Raw genomic sequence first — 21,517 nt, forward strand, 5'->3', positions numbered from 1 at the left:
CCCAGCCGCTCCACAGCATGTGGGATCTTCCCGGACCGGGGCACAAACCCGCGTCCCCTGCATCGGCAGGTGAACTCTCATCCACTGCGCCACCAGGGAAGCCCTGATTTTTTTAAGTTGAATAAATGGTTTTTAAATAAGTATTTGGCTCAAGGTGATGCAGAATTAATCAGCATTACTTTTGCAACAGGACTTCAACAGAAAAAGAAAAATGCCTTTCAATGGTCAAACAAAAAAATCTAACATAAATCCTTCCACATTTAGTAGCATCTGAAAAATAAAATTATAATTTATTCAAATTTAAGAAACGACTTGACTGAGAAAAAATTTTAATACTCTCTTTGAAACACTAAAACAATATCAAAATATTGTATGTATTTCAAAGGATCACACATGCTACACAGGCACTATGGCCCATAATGCAATTGGAAAAATATACCAAGATTCAATTTATTATTTCAACATTATAATTTTAATCAGTAGGAATTTTAATGTCACATATACTTTTTAAAAATATAAATACTTTTAAAAGCTGTATTTTACAATATGATATCAAGAACACAGAGCTGATACAGGTTGTATAGGTAATCATTTTGACTACGTAAGAAATTTGATCAGAATACTGTTGGTGAAAGAAAAGCACCTTCTTTTTAATCATTCATATTCAGCAGTAGTGAAAATGCTCTATGTATGCATTGGCTCTGAATAACACATTTCATTTCTGTTTCAAACCTGCTATGCTATTACTGTTTTGATGATTACATAGTTCAACATAAAAAGGCATTCCCACTCAGATTCTCAATAATAAGCCTGATAAGGGAGATAACCTCCCAATCATAAAAGCTTTTAAGACAAGTATTATGCAAATAAAGCATGGATATCAGACTCACTATAACTGCGATTAAAAAGACAACTATAAGAATACTGCACATTGATGTCTATTGCGTTTTTGTGCGCTCATCTTGCATTCCCTGCCTTTGTTCCTCCTCTGTGAAGTGCTAAAGTGTATTTATACTAGAAAGTTATTAATAGATTTAATATGAGAACTATGTGTTTGAAAAAGCAAGACTTTCTAGATAAGAAATCTCCAAATATTTTCTATTTTATGTTTTTATGACCTTCTTTATAAAGAGTGTTTTATGTGCAACACCTGCAGACAGAAATAAATCTATGTTTCACTCAAACCCAATCGAATATATCAGATACAAAATATAGACATGAAGCAAAGTATGATAGCAGCAGTGATTCTTGGGTGCAGAATGTGCAAAATCCAATACTTTGCTATCTATTTACATCACAGTGGTCAGAAGAGAAATGTGCCAAAACTCCCTTTCCCATTCCACTTGAACTGGTTCCCCACAATTGAAACAAACATCTCCTGTGACATTAAGTTGTCATCAGCTTGCGTGATCCCCAGTTCACTCAACCTTTTCTTCTTCAACTGGCCTTTTTGTGTGGAGGCAGCAACTAGTTCATTTACAATTTCACAATTGCCTTCGACTTGCTCAGAAAGGTCAGCTCTCGCGTAAAGCTCCATTTTACCAGTTGCACATTCAATCAGCTCTTCTAGATCCACTGGTTCAGCTACATCTGCCTCTCCACTTGCCTGAACTTTAAATGCTTTATTTTCTGAAGAAACAAAAAAATTATAACAAATAGAGTTAAATATACGAACTAACCCAACTAAAACATGTATTTCTACAGTCTCTCAGAGCTTTCAAGTTTTTTCTGTTAAGGATTCCAGCTGTCATCTGACTGGACTTCACAAACTCTCTGCCATAAGTATCTCAACAAGCAGGTGTCTTAGTCTTCAAGGTCTCCTGACCCTAATACAAGATTACCAATTTTGAATTTTCTTTTTATCCTAGATCTCATTTACTCAACAGACCCCTCCTGGATATTTACTAAGCCCTGTATTAGAAGCTAGATGCAAAGATAAATAAAACTGCTACTTTGCCTAAAGGAACTCCCAATTTAGCAGCTTTATAAGTGACTGCCTGTGATGGCAGAATTCTAGATGGCCCCGTGATGCAGGGCCATCTGCCACTTGGTGTTATTTTCATAACTGTTAAATGGCAAAAGGACCTTGCAGGTGTAATTAAGGTTACTAATCAGTTGATAACTCAGGTATATGTAACCTAATCATATGAACCCTTTAATAGCAATGTTTTCCCTGGCTGGATGAAGAAGAGAAAAGCATAAAGAGATTCAGAGTATGAAAAAGATTTGAAACATGAGAGATTTGCTTTGAGGGAGGTCTTCTGTTACTGAAATGGAGGGGGTTATGGGGCAAGGACCCAAGAGTGGTCCCTACGAGCTGAGAGCAATCCTCAGCCAACAGACAGCAAAAAAAGTAGAGACCTCTGTCTTATGACCTCAAGGAAATTGATTCTGCCAACAACATAAAGGAACTTAGAAGCAGATTCTCACCCCAGAGCTTTCAGATAAGGGCCCTTCCCAGCTGATACCTCTTTCACCCTGTGAGACCTTCAGCAGATAACCCAGCCAAGCTCACCTTAACTTCTGACCTACAGAACTGTGAGGAGAAAAAGAACTACCAGATAGCTGGAGTGGATCCTGAAGGATGACAAGGACTACTCATCATCCTTTAAACTTTCCTCACCTATGCCAGTGCACAATCCTTCTCCATGACTGAGATTTCATAGTAATCTGGGTCATGGCTTGAAATTCATGAACTTCCCACTGTGTTAGATCAGCTTTGCTACCAAGAAAGACAGCTGAAAGGGAGGTATTACTTTTACAAATAAAAACTAGAGGTGAACTCCATGATCCCCTCCAGTCAAATGCAGCCTTCAACCTGGCACATTCATTTTTCTGCCTCCATCCTTAACAAATGCCAGAGGGAGCCACCATTGGTATCATATGCCTATCCTTATTCTATAAATTTATAGAAAGCCAAGCATGGTAAGAAGGGAACTGCAGGACCACAGAAACCACACATCAAGGCTTTGACCAGCTGACTAGTTGACCGTGAAAGTTTCTTTCACTCCAAGATTCCATAATGTTATAGCTTTATCAAGCTTCTCTATCTCCATGCCTAAGCATATGCTAGTTATCTTTTTTAAAGAGAAGATTAAGATCTTTAATCAGAGTTTAATGCTGAAATACAATAAATTAGGTCTGTTTTTTATTTTGAAAATTACTAAATATACCATACCTTCAGTTTCATCTTGGGCATTTTCTTGCAGGTCAGAGAAAATTGTAGGTTTCACCAAGACAACACCATAACCTTCATTATTATGTATGACATTATTCACCATGGTTATTTTGGGAATGTCATAGTGTTCATCTAAGAAGTCCTGTGACATTGAAAACAAATATTTTAAGGAACTGTCACATTCAACACTGCCTGCTTTAAAAATCTCACTTTTTCCAGGCTATTCTAAAAATAAAATAGAAAGCTATGCTTATTAATACGTGGTAGCACAATCTGAGCTCTGAGTGACACAGCATTCCTTTGTCATTTCTGCAGATCTATAGATAACAAAGTATTCTCACAAGAGACTTTCAACCACCAACTCTTGATATTATTAAAATTTACATACTGTTTATGCTTTTCAAAACCAGAGAACAGGAACAACGTGGGAATTTAATAAAACATAATTATTTCTTGGGTAAAACCATTCTAACCTTTGGAAAGAGGGTGTCTCAGCAGGTGCTCACCTTAATGAGGATCCCTTCCTTGCAGTGATGGATCCCATTGTCACTCAAGGTGCACTTACTCCCAGGATATATTTCTATACCTGCACCCTACAAGTTAGATTTTAAGGTAATGACAATCAGTTTAAAATAGGCAAGACTATAAAAGAAGGTTTGTCACTTCTTAGACTTTAATGCAGTGCAAATATAAAGTACTTTATAGAAAGTTTTATTAGGTATTTCTAATCAACATTTCCATTTGCTTCATTTCCAGCAAGTTGTCTATCATTTATTACTTTCAAATACCACACACACACACACACACACACACACACACACACACACACAACAATGGCTAAGAGTTTCAACACTTGTTTACTATTTCACTCTCTTTCATCTGGGACAAATCAGTTTTCTGATTCTGCCCAAAAAAAGTCAGTTAACAATTATGTTGAAAGATACACTTATTAAAAATGACCATTCTCTCAGAAATACTCAGTTAGTTGGAGAACAGTGTTCAAATCTAGTAAAATATTGTTAAGCTGTAGATAGAAATAAGGCCCTACATTTTTTAAAGCACACCAGTTTAAAAATATCCCAACCTAACTTGAAAATCACTTCCATGAATTAAAATAATTAATGGTCCCCCCTACTACACACATGTTAAATTAGTAACCAATTCAAGTGTCCTGTTTATACCTACAGAGTAACCAGAACAATCCATGCATGGCCCAATGCTCTCACATTGTCTCTTGGTACCACATGGTATCAACAAAAAAAGTAACAATAATAGGAATGATTTCCTGATGCTATGTTAGGCACTTTAGTAGGTAAAAATGGTTCGGCTCAAACCTCTATGATTATTTAAAAATTCATTTTTGTAATAATTTCATACACAATATCCTAGATGAAGAAGAGTTGCTATTAACCATTTATGACACATCTATTGCATGTATGCTGAGTTGTTTCCCTAGGAATGGGAGTGTGCCATGAGAAAACATTTATTATTAATTTCCCCTCCAGGTATTACTAAAACTTATATGTAGTGGGATGGTCACTACACACAAACGTAACTCTCTGTAGAGAGGTCAAAAGATCTGGGAAATGGGTCTTCAGCTAAGATTTTCAGTTTATAGCTATATATAAAAAAAGATTTAGGGGCAATAACATTAAAAATACATACAGAATGAAATAGTTAAAATTAAATATCAAATTATCAGAAATCATGTAAAACTTAAAGAGAAGAATAACTTAAGCCACAGCCACTTAGTAAATGGGACAATCATGTTCAAAATATGCTATGAAGCTGAACAGATATTCAGTAACTAAAAAGAAACTGAAGAGGCTGCCACTTCTAAGATGATGGTACAAGTAAAAACCATGGACATCATATATAAAACAAACATAAGATGATTGAAAAGGCAGACCAGCTAGACACCTCAACACCTGAGGAATGACACCAACACATTGGTGCATTTCCTGGGTATTCTTTTTGCCTTATATTCCCAGACATGAAGCTAAAGAAGATGGCAATACATAAGTGCCAAACAGACCAGAAATGTCTCCCTAAAAGCCTGCTCTCTTTAGCCAAAGGACCAGGCAAGCCTAGAAGGACAGAAAACTTTGAAACAATAACAACTCTGTTCTATCCAAACACCACAGGAAAAAAACTGGCCAACCCCCACGCATGCTGGCAAGTGCCAAGGGGAGCCTAGACTTCCACCCTCTTGAGGCTATGACTAGGCACCACCACACCCACACTGGGATTTTCAGTTAAGGCCAAGGATTTTCATCCCCACCAGCTAGTAACAAGGCCCTCCCACTTGTGGAGACTACATATGGGACCTGCACTTTTATCCCCAACTGATAATAACAAGGTGCCACACCCCTTCCCTACTGCAGTGGTGTCAGAGCAGGCCCAGTGGAGGGTGTAAGACTTTCACCATTGCCAGTAGTAACAAGACCACTGCCATGTGCCAGAGCATCAGTGGAGACATGTAAGAAGCTGGAATTCTCACCCCCCACCCAGCAGTAAGAAAGAGCTTCCCAACTCAACTTGGATGTCAATGGAGGCCAAATGGGGAACTTTGACTTCTACCTCCACCTGGCAGTAACAAGGGTAAGAGAAACCAGCTAAAACAAAGGATGCAGATTCTCATAGTATAATATAAAACGTCCAGGTTTCAGTGGAAAATCACTTCTCATACCAAGTGCCAAGAAGATGTCAAACTTAATAAGATAATCAGTAAATCCCAAAACCAAGATGTCAGAGATGATGGAATTAGCTAACAAGGATTTTAAAGCAGCCAATTGCTTTAATGAGCAATTATGAATATACTTAAATGAAAAATATCAATAGCAGGCTGAACAAGAAAATAGAAAATCTCATCAAAGAAACAGAAGATAAAAGAACCAACTGGAAATTTCAGAACTGAGAAATACCATAACTAAAATAAAAAGCTCAGTGGATGGGCACAACAGCAGAAAGGTAAGAACAGAGGAAAGAATCAGTGAAACAGAAGACAGAACAATAGAAATTATCCAGTCTGAACAACAGAGAGAAAACAGTCTGAAAAAGAAAAGTGAACAGAACCTCAGGGACCTATGGGACAATAACAAAAGATCCAAAATTTGTGTCATCAGAGTCCTAGAAGAAGAGAGGAAGGGTGAAGTTAAAAAAAATTCAAAGAAGAAATAGCTAAAAATTCCCAAATTTGGCAAGAGACATTAAGCCTACAGACTCAAGAAGCTGAGAAAACCCCAGATGGGATAAGCTCAAAGAAATCCATTTCAAGATACATCATAATTAAACATAACACTGTCTAATGTGGTCTAATGTGTCTAGAAGTTTGAAAAGGAAATATTGAAGTAATTATATTACAGACGGGATGGTAAAGAGACGTTAAGGGAGGTAAAGTTTCTAAACTTCACTCAAACTGGTGAAATAACCTCAGTAAACTGTGGTAAGTTATGTACATATAATGCAATACCTAGAGCAACCACTTAAAAAACTATACAAAGAGATATACTCAAAAACAAATGGAATTCTAAAAAATGTTCAGGTAACCCACAGGATGGCAAAAAAATTAAAATGAAAAAACAGAATAGAAAACAAAAAATAAAATGGCAGAATAAAGACTTAACATCAATAATTACACTAAATATAAGTGGTCTAAATACACCAATTAAATGACAAAGACTGGCAAAGTGGATTAAAAAACAAGATCCAACTACATGCTGCCTACAATTCACTTCAAACAGAACAATAAAGACAGGATGAAAATAAAAGTATGGAAAAAGATATACCATGCAGGGACTTTCCTGCTGGTCCAGTGGGTAAGACTTCACCTTCCAATGCAGGGGGTGCGGGTTCGATCCCTGGTCGGGGAGCTAAGATCCCACATGCCTCGCGGCCAAAAAACCAAAACATAAAATAGAAGCAATATTGTAACAAATTCAATAAAGACTTAAAAATGATCCACATCAAAAAAATCTTGAAAAAAAAAAAGATATACCATGCAAACTTTAATCAAAGGAAAGAAGATGTGGCTCTATTAATATAAGATAAAGTAGAATTCAAAGCAAAAAAATTACCAAAGATAGACAGTAACATTATATAATGATAAATAGGTTGGTTCACCAAAAAAAAAAAAAAAAAAAAAAAAAAGCAATCCTAAATGGGTATGCACCAAATAACAGAACTACAAAATATGTGTAGCAAAAACTAATAGGACTGAAAGGAGAAAGACAAATCCTCAATTATAGTAAGAGACTTTAACAATCTATCTCTCAAAAATTGAAACAACTAGACAGAAAATCAGAAAGAATATAGAAGAACTCAAAAACATTATCAACCAACACAATCTAGTTGACATTTATACTCAATGACAGCAAAATACACATTTCCTTTCAAGGGCCTATGGAACATATACCAAGACAGACCATATCCTGCACCATCAAAACAAACCTCAACAAAATTTTAAAAACTGAAGTCATACAGTGTGTTTTCTGACCACAATGGAATCAAACTAGAAATCAACAACAAAAGATAATAGTAAAACCCCAAATACTTGGAAACAAAATAGCACACTTCTAAATACTGCATGGGTCAAAAATGAAAATACAACCTATCAAAATTTGCTAAATCAGTGCCAAGAGGGAAATTTATAGCATTAAAAGCATACATCCAAAAAGAGAAAAGTCTCAAATCAACAATCTAAGCTCTCACCCAAAGAACCTAGAAAAAGAGCAAAATAAACCCAGTGTAAACAGAAGAAAGGAAATAATAAAGACAAGAGCAAAAATAAATAAAATTGAAAACAGAATAGTGAAAATCAATGAAACAGAATTGGCACTTTGAAAAAATTCAATGAAATTGACAAACCTCCAGCAAGATTCACAAAGAATAAAGGAAAAAAAGAGAGAGAGACTACACAAACTACTAATATCAATATTAATAATTATTATTATATAATTAATTAATAATTAATACTAATTACTAATATCAAGAATGAAACAGCACAGGCCCTGCAAACATCTAAAGAATCAGGGAACACCACAAACAACTCTATACATTTGACAACTTAGAAGAAGAAATGGTCCATCTGAATCCCCAGGCTGGTGTGAGGCCTAACAGGACGGGGGGAGGGGTGTGCAAGCAACACCCCTGCATGCAACATGGTGCATGTAGCAGGTGTGCCAGGAGCCTGCTGCCATCATTGTCAAATAGGAAAGCCCTTCACCACAGACTGGGTCCTGGTCACAGGGGCTCTATACCCTATGAGTGCACCCATTAATTCACCCAACATGAAATAAGTCATTGAATAGACCGATAATTATTAAGGAAATTTAATCCATAATTTTTAAACTCCCAAAAAAGAAATCTCCAGGCCCAGATGATTTCACCAGAGAAATCTACCAAACACTTAAAGAAGAATTAACACCAATTCTATTCAATCACTTCCAGAAAACAGAAGAGGGAATACTTTCAAATTCATTTCATGAAGCTAGCATTACTCTGATAACAAAACCAGACAAAGACAATACAAATAAGGAAAACTTCAGACCAATATCTCTCATGAATATAGACATATAAATTCCTAAGAAAATATTAGCAAATACAATTCAGCAATATATAAAGAATTATATATTATGACCAAGTGAGGCTTATTCCAGGGATGCAAGGATGGTTCAAAATTTGAAAATCAATCACTTGTAATCCAGCAAAAATTGATGCAGGAAAAAAGCATTTGACAAAAGCCAAAACAAATTTATTACAAAAATTCTCAGAAAACAGAAATAAAGAACTTCCTTAATTTGATAAAGAATATTTACAAAAAACCTAGTTAACCTTACACCGGCGGCAAATATGGCAAAGTAGGAAGACTCTGAGAACCTCTCCCAACAGGCACACCAAAATTAAACTATTTACCAGAGTGACTATCAATGAGAACAATCTGATGACTAGCAGAAAATACTTCCCACAATTAAAGTTATAAAGAAGGAACTGCAATGAGACAGATAGGAGAGGCAGAGAACCAGTACAGTCAAGACCTACACCCCCAGGGTAGGCAACCACAAACAGGAATTAGGCAAAATGAGGTGACAGAGGATCATGTTCCAATAGAAGGAACAAGATAAAAACCCCACAAGAACTAAGTGAACTGAAGACAGACAATCCACCTGATAAAGAGTTCAAGGTAATGCTCAAAAGATGATCAAAGAACTCGAGAAACCTGGATGAACATAAAGAGAAGTTTAATAAAGATTTAAAAAATATAAAGAAGAACCAAACAGAGATGAAATACAATAACTGAAATGAAAAATAAATTAGAAGGTATCAATAGTAGATTAAATGATACAGAGGAACAAATCAGCTAGCTGGAAGACAGAGGTAGAAATCACTGAAGCCGAACACAGAAAAAGAATAAAAAGAAATGAGGACAGTTTATGTGGCCTATAGGACAACATTCACATAATAAGAATCCCAGAAGGAGAACACAGAGAGAAAGGTGTAGAGAACATACTTGAAGACATAAATGCTGAAAACTTCCCTAACCTGGGAAACAGAAATCCAGGTCCAGGAAGCAAAGAGAGTCCCAAATAGGATCAAACCTAAGAGGGACCATATCAAGACACATTATAATTAAAATGACAAAAACTAAAGATAAAGAAAATATTAAAAACATCAAGGGAAAAGCAACAAGTTATGTACAAGGGAATGCCCATAAGGCTATCAGCTGGCTTTTCAGCAGAAACTCTGAAAGCCAAAGGGTACAATATATTTAAAGTGATAAAAGGGAAAAACCTAAAATCAAGAATACTCCACCCGTGCAAAATAAGCTGAAAAAATATACAGATATAAAACTGAATCATTTTGCGATATAGCTGAAACTAACAAGATATCATATATCAACTATACTTCAATAATCAAAGATGAAGAAATCCCGATATCAGACACCAGCTAATGAAAGGCCAGCATACTTCATAGTCCACCCAAAAGAAGAGAAAGGCAACAGGGATGGCCAGGGACAGATCAAGACACTCCTGGACTGGAACGTGGTGGGAAGGAAGACATCCTGTAGGGACAGTGAGGATAGAGAGGGTCAAGGAGAAAGCTGGAGCCCAAAGGATGCTTCCCACCATCCTGGCTACATCATTCCCTTCTTACTGAGATACAACTCACATACCATGCAATTCAACCACTTAAGTTTAATGTACCATTCAATGGTTTTTAGTATATTCACAGAGTTCTGTAACCATTACCACAGTCAATGTTAAAACATTTTCATCACCTTAGAAAGAGACCCTGCATCCTTCAGTTATTACCCCAATCCCCTCTTCCCCACCTTACTCCCAGCCCTAGGCAATCAATACTGTACTTTCTATCCATATAGATGTGGCTGTCCTGGACATTTCACATAAAATGAATTATACAATATGTTGGGAAAAAAAAAAAGATACTTTATCCAGCAAGGCTTTCATTCAGATTTGATGGAGAGATCAAAAGTTTTATAGACAGCAAAAGCTAAAAGCAATCAGCACCACCAAGCCAGCTGTGCAAGAAATGTCAAAGGAAATTCTCTAAGCAAAAAAGAAAAGGCCACACTAGAAGCATGAAAATTATGAAAGGAAAAAGCTCACTGATAAAGGCAATTATACAGTAACGGTAGTAAATCAACCATGTACAAAGCTAGTAGGAAGATTAAAAGAAAAACATAGTAAAATCATCTATATCTGCAATAAGTAGTTAAGGGACATACAAAACAAAAAGCTGTAAAATATGATGTCAAAAAACCAGTAACTCTGGGCTACCCTGGTGGCGCAGTGGTTGAGAGTCCGCCTGCCGATGCAGGGGACACGGGTTCGTGCCCTGGTCCGGGAGGATCCCACATGCCGCGGAGCGGCTAGGCCCGTGAGCCATGGCCGCTAGGCCTGCACGTCCGGAGCCTGTGCTCCGCAGAGGGAGAGGCCACAGCAGTGAGAGGCCTGCATACCGCAAAAAAAAAAAAAAAAAAAAAAACCAGTAACTGTAGGGGGAAGGGAGTAAAACTGCAGGGTTGTTAAAATGTGTTTGAAATTCAGAGATCAGCAACTTAAAATAATCACATATACATAAAGATTGCTATATGTAAATCTCATGATAACCACAAATCAAAAATCTATAATAGATACACACACAAAAAAGAGAAAGGAATCCAAACATAACACTAAAGATAATCATCAAATCACAAGGGAAGAGAACTAAAGAAAAAAAGGAACAATAAAGAACTGCAAAAACAACCCCCAAACAACTAACAAAATGACAACAAGTACATATCTATCAATAACTACTTTAAATGTAAATGGACTAAACATTCCAATTAAAAGACACAGAGTGGTTGAATGGATACAAAAACAAGACCTGTATATATACTGCCTATAAGAAACTCACTTCAGATCTAAAGACACACAGACTGAAAGTGAGGGAATGAAAAAAGGTACTCCATGCAAATGTAAATGAAATGAAAGCTGGGACAGCAATACTTATATCAGACAAAATAGACTTTAAAACAAAAACTGTAACAAGAGACAACAAAGGACATTATATAAAGATAAAGGGACAGATCCAACAAGGAGATATTTCAATTGTAAATATGTATGCACTGACACATTTGGAGAATTTAAAGTAAGAAATTGACAGTAACACAATAATAATAGGGTACTTAACACCCCATCAATGGATACATCATCCAGACAGAAAATCAATAAGGAAACACTGGTCAGATGGACTTAATAGATACACAGAGAACATTCCATCCAAAAGCAGGAGAAACACATTCTTTTAAACTGCACATGGACAATTCTACAGGCCACAAAACAAATCTCAAAAATTTAGAAGACTGAAATCCTATCAAGCATCTTTTATGATCACAGTGGTATGAGACTAGAAATCAACTACAAGAAAAAAAATGCAAAAAACACAAACATGTAGAGGCTAAACAATATGCTACTAAACAAACAATGAGTCACTGAAGAAATCAAAGAAATTTTAAAAATACCTGGAGACAGATGAAAATAGAAACACAGTGATCCAAAATCTATGGGATGCAGCAAAAACAATTCCAAGAGGGAAGTTTATAGTGACACAAACCTACCTCAGAAAACAAGAAAAAAATCTCAAATAAACAATAACCTTAAACCTAAAGGAACTAGAAAAAGAACAAACAAAATTCAAAGTTAGGACAAGGAAATAAATAATAAAGATCAGAGTACAAATAAATGAAATAGAGACTAAAAAGCAATAGAAAAAAATCAATGACATTAAGAGGTAGTTCGTTGAAAAGATAAATCAAACTGATGAACCTTTAGCCAGACTCACACAGAAAAAAAGAAAGCTCAAATAAAATCAGAAATGAAAGAGGACAAGTTACAACTGACACCACAGAAATACAAAGGACCACATAAGACTATAAGGAACAATTATATGGCAATAAGATAGACAACCTAGAAGAAATGTATAAATCCCTAGAAATGTACAATCTCCCAAGACCAAATCAGGAATAAATTAAAAATATGAATAGATCAATTACCAGTAATGAAATTGAATCAGTAATAGAAGAGCTCCCAACAAACGAAAGTCCAGGACCAGACAGCTTCACAGGTGAATTCTACCAAACATTTAAAGAAGAGTTAACATCTATCCTTCCTAAACTATCCCCCCAAATTGAAGAGGCACACTCAGAAACTCATTCTATGAGGCCAGCATCACCTTGATATCAGAATCAGAAAAAGACACCACAAAAAAACAAAAAAAAATACAGTCCAATATTCTTGACAGTCATAGATTCAAAAATCCTCAACAAAATATTAGCAAACAGAATCCAATGATACATTAAAAGGATCATACACCATGATTAAGTGGTATTAATCTCAGGGATACAAGGATGGTTCAATATCCACAAATTAATCAACATGATACAACACATTAACAAATGAAAGAATAAAAAATAATTTGATCATCTCAGTTGATGCAGAGAAAACTCTGGACAAAATTCAATATCCATTTATGATAAAAAACTCAACAAAGTGTCCATTGGTGGAATATACCTTAATATAATGAATGACATATATGGCAAGCCCACAGCTAACATCATACTCAGTGGTGAAATGCTGAAAGCATTTTCTCTAAGATCAGGAAAACATGACAAGGATGTCCACTCTTGCCATTTTTATTCATCATAGTATTGAAAGTCTTAGCCCCAGCAATCAGACAAGAAATAAAAGAAATCCAAATTGGAAAAGAAGAAGTAAAAGCATCACTGTTTTCAGATGACATGATACTATCCATAGAAAATCCTAAAGATGCCACCAAAAATCTACTAGAACTCATCAATGAATATGGTAAAATTGCAGGATACAAAATTAACGTACAGAAATCTGTTACATTTCCATACATTAACAACTATCAGAAAGAGAAATTAAGAAAACTATCCCATTTACAATCACATCTAAAAGAATACCTAGGAATAAATCTAACTAAGGAGGTAAAAGACCTATATTTATGGGACTTCCCTGGTGGTCCAGTGGTCAAGACTCCATGCTTCCACTGCAGGGGGTGTGGATTCAATCCCTGGTCAGTCAGGGAACTAAGATCCTGCATGATGTATGGTGCAGCCAAAAAAAAAAAAAAAAAGACCTATACATAGAAAACTTAAAAAACTGACAAAAGAAATTGAAGATGGCACAAACAGATGGAAAGATATACTGTGCTCATGGACTGAAAGAATACTGTTAAAATGATCATACTACTCAAGGCACTCTACAGATTCAAAGCAATTCCTATCAAAATACCAATGGCATTTTCCACAGAACTAGAATAATTCTAAAATTTGTATGGAAAAACAAAGGACCCCCAATAGCCAAAACAATCTTGAGAAAGAACAACAAAACAAGAGGTATCATGCTCCCTGACCTCAAACTATACTACAAAGTTACAGTAATCAAAACAGTATGGTACTGGTACAACAGACACATAGATCAATGGTACAAATAGAGAGACCATAAATGAAGCCCACCATCTGGACAATTAATCTACAATAAAAAGAGGCAAGAATATACAATGGAGAAAAGACAGCCTCTTTAACAGATGGTGTTGGGAAAACTGGACAGCTACACACACAAGAATCAAACTAGACTATTTCTGGAAGAAAACAATGCCAGTGCCCTCTTTTACATTGGTCTGAGCAATATTTTTTAGATATGTCTCCTTAAGCAAGGGAAAGAAAAGCAAAAATAAAGAAACGGGACTACATCAAACTAAAATCTTTTGCATAGCAAAGGAAATTATCAAGAAAACAAAAAGGCTGCCTACTGAATGGGAGAAGATATTTGCTAACAATATATCAGATAAGGGGTTAATATCTAAAACATACAAAGAACTCATACAGCTTAACATAAAAACAAAACAAAACAACCAGCTTAAAAAATGGATCCTAATAGACATTTTACCAAAGAAGACATAGAGATGGTCAACATGCACATGAAATGGTGCTCAGCATAACTAATCATCAGGGAAATGCAAATCAAAATCACAGTGAGATATCCCCTCACACCTGTTAGAATGGCTATGATCAAAAAGACAATAAGCAGTAAGTGTTGCAAGGATGTGGAGAAAAGGAAATCGTAGTACACTGTTGGTAGGAATGTAAATTGGTGCAGTCACTATGGAAAACAGTAAGAAGAGTCCTCTATAAATTAAAAACAGAACTACCATACAATCCAGCAATTCCACACCTGGATATTTATATGAGAATACGAAAACACTAATTCAAAAAAATATACATACCTCAAAAAGATGTATGTTCGTTGCAGCATTATTTACAATAGCCAAGATATGGAAGCAACCTAAGTGCCTAACAACAGATGAATGGATAAAGAAGATGTAATGTCACACTCACACACATGCACATACACAAATGGAATATTACTCAGCCATAAAAAAGAATGAAATCTTGCCATTTGCGATGACTAAGATGGACCTAGACAGTATTATGCAAAGTGAAATAAGTTAGACAGAGAAAGACAAATAGTGTATGATTTCACTTATATGTGGAATCTAAAAAACAAAACAAATGAACAAACAAAACAGAAACAAAGTCATATATGCAGAGAACAAACAGGTGGTTGCCAGAGGGAAAAGCAGATGGGGAATTTTTAAAAAGGTAATGATGTGAGGTAATGAATGCTTGACTGTGATGATCATTTCATAATGTATATTTATATGAAACCATCACATTGGACACCTTAAATATATAAAATTTCTGTCAACTACACCTCAATACAGCTGAAAAAGGATTTTTTTTAATTCTTAAAAAAGCAAAAAACACCTTACACTTAACAGTACAATACTGAATACAGTCCCCCAATATCAAGACCAAGGTAAGGATATCTACTCTCACCACTTATTCAACATAACGCTGGAAGTTCTAGTCAGTGCCATAAGGCAAGAAAAGGAAACCAAAGGCAAACAGACTGGAAAGGAAGAAATAAACTGTCTCTATTTGTAGATGACATGACTGTCTACATAGAAAAATCCCATGAAATCTATGAAAACACGCCTAGAACTAATAAGAAGGTTCAGCAAGGTCACAGGATATAATCAAACATACAAAAATCAATTGTATCTCAATATACTAGCAATAAGCACAATAAATTAAAAATACAATATCACTTACAATGAAATGTTTAGGTACAAATCTATAAAAACATATACAAGACTTGTATGTTGAAACTACACAATGCTGATGAAAGAAATCAAAGATCTAAATAAATGGAGAGACATACCATCTTCACACATCAGAAGACTCAACGTAAAAAAAAGTCTATTCTCCCCAAATTGATATATAGGTTTATTGAAAGTCCTATTAAAATCTTAGCAAGACTTTTTGTAGATACGAACAAGATATTTCTAGAATTTATATTGAAAGGCAAAGGAACTAGAACAGCTGAAACAATTTAAAAAAAGACAAGTGAGAGTGGGAGGAATTATTCTACTAGAGAACCCAGAAATTGCCCACAAAAACATACCCATATTATTTTTGATAAAAATACAAAACCAATTTATTTAAGGATAGACTTTTCAAGAAATGGTGCAGTTACCACTGGACATCCATAAGCAAATAAATGAACTTTGACCTAAAACTCACCTTATACCAAAATTAACTCAGAAATGGTTCATGACCTTAAATGTAAAATGTAAACTATAAAATTGAAAAAAAAAAAGGAGAAAATCTTTGCACCCTAGGGCTAGACAAAGACTTCTTACACATAAAAGGAAAAATTGATAAATTCAGCTTCATCAAATTTTAAAACTTTGCTCTGCAAAAGCCCATGTGAAAATGATTAAAAAACAAGCTACAAACTAGCATAAGATATCTGTAAATGACATACCCAATTGGGGCTTCATATCTAGAATTTATAAAGAACTCTTAAAACTCTATAGTAAAAAAGAACAATCCAATTAGAAAATGGACAAAAGTCATGAATACACATTTCACTGAAGATAAGGATGGCAAATAAGCATATGAAAAATGTTCAACATCATTAATCACTAGGGAAATGCAAATTAAAACCACACACCTAACAGAATGGCTAAAATCAAAAAGTAGTGAAAAAACCAAGTGCTGCTTAGGATATGGAGAAACTGGATCACTCAAACATTGCTAGTGGGAATGTAAACTAGTGAAACTACTCTGAAAAAGTATGGCAGTTTCTTAAAGAAAGTAAGCATGCAACTAACCACATGCCCTGCAACTGCACTCCTAGGCATTTACCCCAGAGAAATGAAAACGATGTTTGCACAAAAACCTGTACACCTATGTTTATAGCAGCTTTGTTTACAAGAGCCAAAAACTGGAAACAACCCAGATGTCCTTCAACAAGTGAACAGTTAAACTGTGGAACAACCATACATGGAATACTACTTAGCAATAAAAAAGAACAACCTATTGGTACATGCAACAACCTGGGTGAAGCTCCAGAGAACTGTGCTGAGTGAAAAAAGCCAATTCCAAAGGTTGTATATTGTATGATTCTATTTATATAACATTCTTGAAATGATGAAATAACAGAAATGGAGAACAGATTAGCGTTTGCCTGTGATTAATGAGAAGGTCAGAAGGAGAGGCACCTAGATATGCTTTAAAGGGCAACATGGAGGATCCCTGTAGTGATGGAAATATTCAACTTGACTGAATCAATCTTATCCAGGTTGTGATACTGTACTATAGTTTTGGAAGATGTTACAATTAGAGGAAACTGGTAAAGGATACACATACAGACTACCTCTGTATTACTTCTTACAACAGAATCAACAGAATGTAAATCTACAATCTCAAAATAAAAATTTAATTAAAAAAAATCAACCCAGCCTCAGTTGTTACAACATCATTTACATAGTTACAACTTAAAGGGTCTAACCTCTTTTAAAGGTATGACAGAGAAACTTCCTAATCTCTGTTTTGAAAATGCTAAATAAGATGAACCTTATACAGTTGAGTCCGGCTGACTTAGTACATGGAAGAATCTGAACTTCTTTGAAGAAAGAGAACAGGAGTATGCATTTACATCTTATGCCAGGACATTTTATTTACTTATTTAGAACTTAAACCTAAACTACTTCCCATAAGAGATTATCATACCTTGGCACCATATAAATCTGAGTTCTTCATTAAAAATTCTGCTGATGTTCGTACTGTGACTCCTGTAGTTTCACACTGCAATACACAGTTTTCCAATGTAGTCTTGCCACTGTGAATAACTATGATGAAAACATGCATTCAAATACTTTAAGAAATAATGTGTCTTTTCCAATATTAGAAATGGCCTAGAGCTGATATTAGATACAGTCTAAGTATTTCTCATTTAAACTCTGTTACTGGAATTATGAATTCATAATTTATAAAACAATGACTATTTTGAGTTATTTTCTATTGATAAAATCTAAAAGCAGCATTCTTAAAAAAGAATGACTTGCCCTCAGAAATGCAAAATCAAGTTAAAAAGCACTTCTCATTACAAAAAAAAATATCAGAAAGTAAGTTTCATGACTATCTTAGAAGAGAGAAGAAAAGGAGAACCAATTCAAAATAAGGGATACAAATCCCAGGAAATAAATACTATCACAATGTGAAGATATCTGGTTTGAGTTCAGGGCTAAATCAAATACAAAGAACACAGATCACAATACTGGAATGTTTTAAAAGAAAAAAAATGATCACACAGAAACAAATATTAAACTAACAAATTTTCAAGAATACATTGAACTATTTTTCACTTTAGAGTAAACTTCCTCAGTTGTCAAGCTATGTACATAAATAATTAATCAGGCTTGCATACTACTCAAGAATGGTATTTTATTAAATTCTATCTTCCAGGGAAAGCACAGTTTTCCTTCAAAGTCTGGAACAAATAATAAATGAAATATTCAGATATTTACTTAAGATTCCTTCCACGGCACCATGCTGAACAAATTTTATGCTTGAGATTTTAATATCCGCACCCGTACAATCCACAAAAGTGTCTCCTTTGCCTCTCTTTTCTATCACAATATCATCTGGTAGACCATATCCTAAGGAAGAGAGCAAGAACATTTAAGATAGGTGAGGGGAAATGTCTAAACACAAAATTTCTATGATAGATTCCTCTATTTCAAATGACTCCAAATGATATGAGACCAGTTAACCCAGTTACATTTAAATAAAATCTAATTATCTCTCCACATATCTTGCTTAATTTTTACCAAGGTATACAATTCTTAATAACAACAACTCCTCAATTTGCCTGCATATCAGGAAAACTACCCTCTATCAACCATCTCATACCAGTTTCAACACTAAAGTCTCTTACAAAACTGCTATTAAAAAAAATAGTAACAGAATGGCCATCACCAAAAAATCTACAAACAATAAATGCTGGAGAGGGTGTGGAGAAAAGGGAACCCTCTTGCACTGCTGGTGGGAATGTAAATTGATACAGCCACTATGGAGAACAGTATGGAGGGTCCTTAAAAAACTAAAAATAGAACTACCATATGACCCAGCAATCCCACTACTGGGCATATATTCTGAGAAAACCATAATTCAAAAAGAGTCATGTACCACAATGTTCACTGCAGCTCTATTTACAATAGCCAGGACATGGAAGCAACCTAAGTGTCCACTGACAGATGAATGGATATAGAAGATGTGGCACATATATACAATGGACTATTACTCAGCCATAAAAGGAAACGAAACTGACTTATTTGTAGTGAGGTGGATGGACCTAGAATCTGTCATACAGAGTGAAGTAAGTCAGAAAGAGAAAAACAAATACCGTATGCTAACACATATATATGGAATCTAAAAAAAAAAAAAAAAAAGCTTCTGAAGAACCCAGGGGCAGGATAAAGATGCAGATGTAGAAAATGGGCTTGAGGACATGGGGAGGGGGAAGGTTAAGCTGGGACCAAATGAGAGAGTGGCATGGACATATATACACTACCAAATGTAAAATCGATAGCTAGTGGGAAGCAGCTGCACAGCACAGGGAGATCAGCTCAGTGCTTTGTGAACACCTAGAGGAGTGGGATAGGGAGAGTGGGAGGGATATGCAAGAGGGAGGAGATATGGGGATATATGTATACATATAGCTGATTCACTTTGTTATAAAGCAGAAACTAACACACCATTGTAGAGCAATTATACTCCAATAAAGATGTTAAAAAATAATAATAAATAAGTTTTAAAAAAGTAATAATCTTAAGTACTCACAGCTGGGTCAGAGGGCTTTAAAGCATTTAGCCTTACAAGTTTTTTATTTCCCAACTCTAAGATTCTATTATTGTATCGTAATTAGGTTTGAAAAAGCCTAGGCATTTCTCAAGATTTTCTAAATCTTATATTCTCTTAAACAGATTGACCTAAAATCTGACAAACTGACTTAGAACAGTTTTAGTTATTGGAAAAATAGGTCTACCTTGTTAACCAATAAAAAACATTGTTCTCTACAAATCTTAATCAACTAATAATACAGGCCAGACCTCTGAATGGGCTTATGAAAAACTGGAGTATCAGAACACTAGAAAACTCAGCCTGACGTTTATCATAAAACAGAATCACATAGACAAAGCTTTAAGAAATAACTCTCACTGTCTAAAGCTGAGTCTTTGCGTGAGTAAATGAAAGCAGTGACAACATTAAACAGGCAGTCACTAAAGTTTTCTGTACTTGAAGAGTACAGACAAGCCTTTGGGGACACTAGAGAATGCAAGAGGACTCCACACACGGGAAAGCTACCAGTGGTGGATTCTGGATGATTAGATTGTGAGTAAATTTCTTTCCCGATTTTTAAAAATATTTATTTATTTATTTATTTATTTTTGGCTGCATTGGGTCTTCATTGCTGTGCATGGGCTTTCTCTAGTTGCAGCGATCGGGGTCTACTCTTAATTGTGGTGCACGGGCTTCTCACTGCGATGGCCTCTCTCGTTGCAGAGCACAGGCTCTAGGTGCATGGGCTTCAGTAGTTGCGGCAAACGGGCTCAGCAGTTGTGGCTCTCAGGCCCTAGAGTGCAGGCTCAGTAGTTATGGCACGTGGTCTTAGTTGCTCCATGGCATGAGGGGTTTTCCCAGACCAGGGATCGAACCCATGTCCCCTGCATTGGCAGGCGGATTCTTAACCACTGCACCACCAGGAAAGTCCTTCCCCGATTCTTCTTATGTGTCTATCTGTACTTTGCACATTTTTATAATAGCTATGGCTTTCTATCATGTGAAAAATTAAAAATATAAAAAGAATGGCCATATTACATTATATAAACAAGTTATTATATAAACAAGTTACGTAATCTTAGCAGTTTAAAACACAAAGCCCTCGCCTAACTGAATGGATTTTCTAAACAAGGAAGAAAAATCCTATTATAAGTACTGTTAATACCCTGCAAATAGCAGATACTCAATATATATCTCTTGTTTTAAGTGTCAGCTATAGATCAGAAAAGCTGTCAGATAAGCTTTAATCTTACTCGTGAACAAGTACTCCATATATTCACACTAGAGATATCACCTGATTCCCCAAATTCTCAGAAATGCCCTCTGTTCATAAATTTACAGTCATTCTTACACTTTTAACTATCAGAATTCCATATTTATTCCATATTTATTTATGACATGTTGGCAATTACATTATAATTTCCTCACCAATCTAGGAAGAATGCTTATCCACCATACAATCTGTAATAGTAATGCTGTTTGCACTATGCCAAAAAAATAAAGTGTTTTTATTGCAGTGCTTTATCCTGCAGATGTGTTATTTATAAACACACATCTATTATATA

At 35.4% G+C, this 21,517-nt stretch overlaps 1 protein-coding gene across 1 annotated transcript in view; it reads right to left on the bottom strand.

Annotated features, from left to right (window-relative positions):
* Window positions 1–314: 314 nt before the first annotated feature.
* Window positions 315–21,517, bottom strand: part of SHCBP1 (SHC binding and spindle associated 1) — a 36,962-nt gene continuing 15,759 nt past the window's right edge. The window contains exons 9-13 of the mRNA XM_059045664.2: window positions 18,638–18,769; window positions 17,841–17,959; window positions 3,685–3,771; window positions 3,179–3,320; window positions 315–1,629 (exon numbers count right to left, since the gene is read on the bottom strand). Coding sequence (XP_058901647.1) covers window positions 1,304–1,629; window positions 3,179–3,320; window positions 3,685–3,771; window positions 17,841–17,959; window positions 18,638–18,769 — 806 coding nt within the window. The 3' untranslated portion in view covers window positions 315–1,303. The remainder of the gene's footprint in view (window positions 1,630–3,178; window positions 3,321–3,684; window positions 3,772–17,840; window positions 17,960–18,637; window positions 18,770–21,517) is intronic.

Source organism: Kogia breviceps, chromosome 18 (assembly GCF_026419965.1).
Source record: "Kogia breviceps isolate mKogBre1 chromosome 18, mKogBre1 haplotype 1, whole genome shotgun sequence".
Classification (NCBI taxonomy): Eukaryota; Metazoa; Chordata; class Mammalia; order Artiodactyla; family Physeteridae; genus Kogia; species Kogia breviceps.